Source organism: Sorex araneus, chromosome 3 (genome assembly GCF_027595985.1).
Source record: "Sorex araneus isolate mSorAra2 chromosome 3, mSorAra2.pri, whole genome shotgun sequence".
NCBI classification, from domain to species: Eukaryota; Metazoa; Chordata; class Mammalia; order Eulipotyphla; family Soricidae; genus Sorex; species Sorex araneus.
In genome coordinates this window covers 229,048,610-229,052,441 of record NC_073304.1, presented here as the reverse complement: position 1 = coordinate 229,052,441, position 3,832 = coordinate 229,048,610, and the positions used below count along the sequence as shown (strand labels likewise).

The window sequence follows — 3,832 nt, the reverse complement described above, 5'->3', positions numbered from 1 at the left end:
AATAAAACCAAACCCCATGAACGGGCTCAGGGCATTGCCTTGTCCAAGTGAAAATGGGCTGTTCTCCCCCCGCCCACAATAGAGGAGCTGGAGTATTGGGGGGGTTATACTGCCCCCTCACACGCAGCTGACCCCAGTGCCATCCTTGGTACGGCATATGGTCCCCCAAACCCCACCAGGGGAGAGTCGTGAGCACAGACCAGGAGTAGCCCATGAGCACTGCAGAGTGACTCAACCTTACCTCCACCCCAACAAAGATGCCAAACATTAGCGCCCACTTATAAATCCTCCCACCCGGCCCCTCGTCCCTCCTTCTCTCCTCTGGTAACCTTGATTTGGGGTCAACTTCCGCCACTCCAAGCAACGATACCTCAGGTATCAGAGAGGCAGTACAGAGAGGCACAGTGCTCGCTCTGCCTGTGGTCCACGGGGTCGATCCCCAGCATCCCATACGGCCCCTGAGCCCAGCCAGGAGCAGTCCCTGCATGCAAGCCAGGACTCCCTCAGTACCTCCAGGTGTGGCCCCTGAACAAAAACACACAAAACGGGTACCTTGGGGCCCGAGTGATAGCACAGCGGGTAAAGCGCTTGCCTTGTACGCAGCTGACCCAGGTTCAATCCCCAGCATCTCGTAGGGTCCCCTAAGCCAGGAGTAATTCCTGAGTGCAGAGCCATGTGTAACCCCTGAGCATCGTTGGGTGTGACCCTAAAACTGAAAATAAAATAAAAATAAAAACATCTAAAAAAAGCTTATGGGGGGCTGGAGTGATAGCACAGCGGGGAGGGCGTTTGCCTTGCTGACCCAGGTTCGAATCCCAGCATCCCATAGGGTCCCCCGAGCACCACCAGGAGTAATTCCTGAGTGCATGAGCCAGGAGTAACCCCTGTGCATCGCTGGGTGTGACCCAAAAACCAAAAATAATAATAATAATAATAAATAAATAAAGCTGACATTCGGTAGACTGGGAACACCTGTAAAGGTGATTAGAGGCAACACCAAAAGCCTCCATCCCTCTCGGAGAGCCCAGCAAGCTACTGAGAGTACCCCACCCACAAGGCAGAGCCTGGCAAGCTACCCATGCTATACTGGATATGCCAAAAACAGTAACAACGACGGTCCTCACTCCCCTGGTCCTGAGAGAGCCCCCAGTACACCATCGGGCTACACTAGCACGAGACAGGGACGAATGGAGACGTTACTGGCGCCCGCTCGAGCAAATCGATGAACAATGAATGGGATGAGAGTGATACCGTGGGGGGAAAATACAACCTGATACCTTTATATTCTATGAAGTTTACCTGTGTCTAGGAAGTAGATTTGTTTTAAGATGGTTTTCATGGGGGGACATTGTGTCACGTTCCTCCAAAGTCTAGTCACAGGCCCCCGGGGGTCCCCGCTGTGGCGCTTGCCCACCGGCCTTCACGGTGCTCCCGTGGTGCCCGTGGTGCTCACACTCGCCCGGGCTGCACGCAGCCGCCACCAACAGGGAGCGCCCCCAGGGCCCCAGATGGCAGCTCCTGGGCCGACTGAGCTCGGCCCTGGGGTCGGCGGTGTCACCTGGGCGGGGCTCGTGCAGGACCCCTGCGAGGCAGCAGTGCTCAGCCGCCGTCTCTCCACCTCCCCTCCGAGCCTCGGGCCCTATCCCCTTTCTCTTAGAACCGAGCCGAGAACCCTTGGAACACTGGCCCGCCTCTCGCACGGCCTCTCCCTGTCCACCTCCCTCGGACTCTAGACTCCAACTGCCCGGTCCTCCCGCGCTCCGCCCCCGGCTGCCTTGAGCCCCCCACCCCACCCTGGTTCCCTGCAAATCCCCGCTTCCAGCCAACCCCGCCCCGGGCAGCCGTCTTGCTCCCGTTCCCTGTGGATTCTCTGGGATTCTCACCCCGGCGGCCCCACACGCCTCTCTGCCGGGCTGGAAACGTTGCTTCTCCAAGCTCGGCTCTCCGGCACTCTCCCCCGAGCACTCTCCCCCGAGCCCGGGGGACTGCAGTGCCCTTCCCCTGCACCCTAACCGGACTGAGGAGACTTCGGAGACCCGAGTCTGGCCAAATTGTAACCCGCGTCCAGACTCCCTTCGTGGACTCGCTACAACTCGGATCCGTGGGACCTGGTCTCCGACCCTCTTACCGAGAGGTTTGGGCGTGAGCCTGGAGTGAGTTTCCGGGCACCGCGCTGCTCACGGGAGCTCGCAGGACCACACACAGGCTCTAACATCAGAAGGTTCTAGACCCAAGTAAGCCTTAGTGCCACGACTTTGTGGCTCTGCGCGCCAGCTCCGTTCCTGCCCCATTGCGAAGACTGGGCTGGTTTTTTGTTTGTGTCATTTTCGGTCACACCCGGCAGTGCCCGGGGGTTCCTCCTGGCTCTGTACTCAGGAATTCCTCCTGGCGGTGCTCGGGGGACCGGATGGGAGGCTGGGAATCGAACCCAGGTCAGCTGCGTGCAAAGCAAACGCCCTCCCTGCTGTACATTGCTCTGGCCCCTGGGCTGTTTGTTGAGTGACACACAGAAGGAAGGGGGTGGTTCAAAGGGCTGGGCCGGAGAGAGAGCACAGCAGCTGACGCACTTGCCCTTCAGGGGCCGGCCCGGTCCCACCGTCTATCTACCGCACAGGCCCCCAGCACAGCAGCCCTGAGCACCAGCCCTGAGCACCCCCAGGTGTGGACCAACCCCCCGCCAGAATATTTTTTTTTAAATGGAGCCAGCGGGATAGGGCAGCAGGCAAAGCATTTGTCTTGCCTGTGGCTAGTCCAGGTTCCACGCCTGACACCTCGCACGGCCCCCGAGCAGCAGCAGGAGCGAGCCCTGAGCACCCCCAGGCGTGGCCCCCGAAACCGAAAAGTAGAAATGACCTCCAAGGGGCTCAGTCTCTGTTTCGCACGAGGCGGAGAGGCTTGGAGGGGGGAGGGGGCGGGGGGGGAGCCAGCTCTGCACGTGAGCACCGCCAGGCGCAACCACCTAGCCCAGGGCTGGGAGAAGCCCCCCAAGTCATGTCAGGTGCGAGCCCCCAAACGACACGCAAGAGGCGGTGGGGGGAGGTGATGGGCGGGTACAGGAGGTCTGCAGGGGGTAAAATTCCTCCCCGCAAGAAGCAGGCTCCGGGGCTGGAGCAATAGCACAGCGGGTAGGGCATTTGCCTTGCACGCGGTTAACCCGGGTTCGATTCCCAGCATCCCATATGGTCCCCTGAGCACCGAGAGGAGTGATTCCTGAGTGCAGAGCCAGGAGTAACCCCTGTGCATCGCCAGGTGTGACCCAAAAAGAAAAAAAAAAAAGAAGCGGGCTCCATCGCCTACTTCTACCTGATTCACGATTTCAAAACTCCCCTTCTGGCAGGGGTGTGTGTGGCGGGGGGGTGGGGGCGGTGGGGAAGGGGGGCGTTGTAGGGGAGAGGCCGAGCCTTGGGTGGGGGCGATTTCAGAGAAGCGGTCAGAGGTCCTCCTCGTCAGAAACAGCCTGCCCCCCCGCCGAGCAGCCAGATTTTAACCTCACCAGGGCCCCCCGCATCCTGGACTTTACTGTGGAGGGTTCGGAGTCCAGACTCAGTCTCGGGGTGGGGGGGGCCAGGCCCAAGGAAGGCCAGGCCGGGTGCAGAGAGGAGGAGGAGGAGGAGGAGGAAACTCAGTGGGTGCCACTGACCCTTCTCCTGGCCTCTGCTGCGAATATTCCCCACCCCCGCGCCCCCCCCGGGGCCAGCTCTCTCTCCCACACCCAGGACAGAGCTGGAGGGAAACGACAGACAAGACCACGCACACCCACACCAGCACCGCCCCCGAGAGGACGCAGCCTGGCCTCGGGGCTGCAGGCAGGGGACACTCTGTCCCCCCACCC

The 3,832-nt window shown here is 60.6% G+C and overlaps 1 protein-coding gene across 1 annotated transcript in view; it reads right to left on the bottom strand.

The window, feature by feature from the left end:
* Positions 1-3,430: 3,430 nt before the first annotated feature.
* The window catches only part of LOC129403538 (arylsulfatase G-like), a 99,760-nt gene continuing 99,358 nt past the window's right edge, over positions 3,431-3,832 (bottom strand). The window contains exon 9 of the mRNA XM_055132271.1: positions 3,431-3,519. Within this exon, the coding sequence (XP_054988246.1) occupies positions 3,431-3,519 (89 nt within the window). The remainder of the gene's footprint in view (positions 3,520-3,832) is intronic.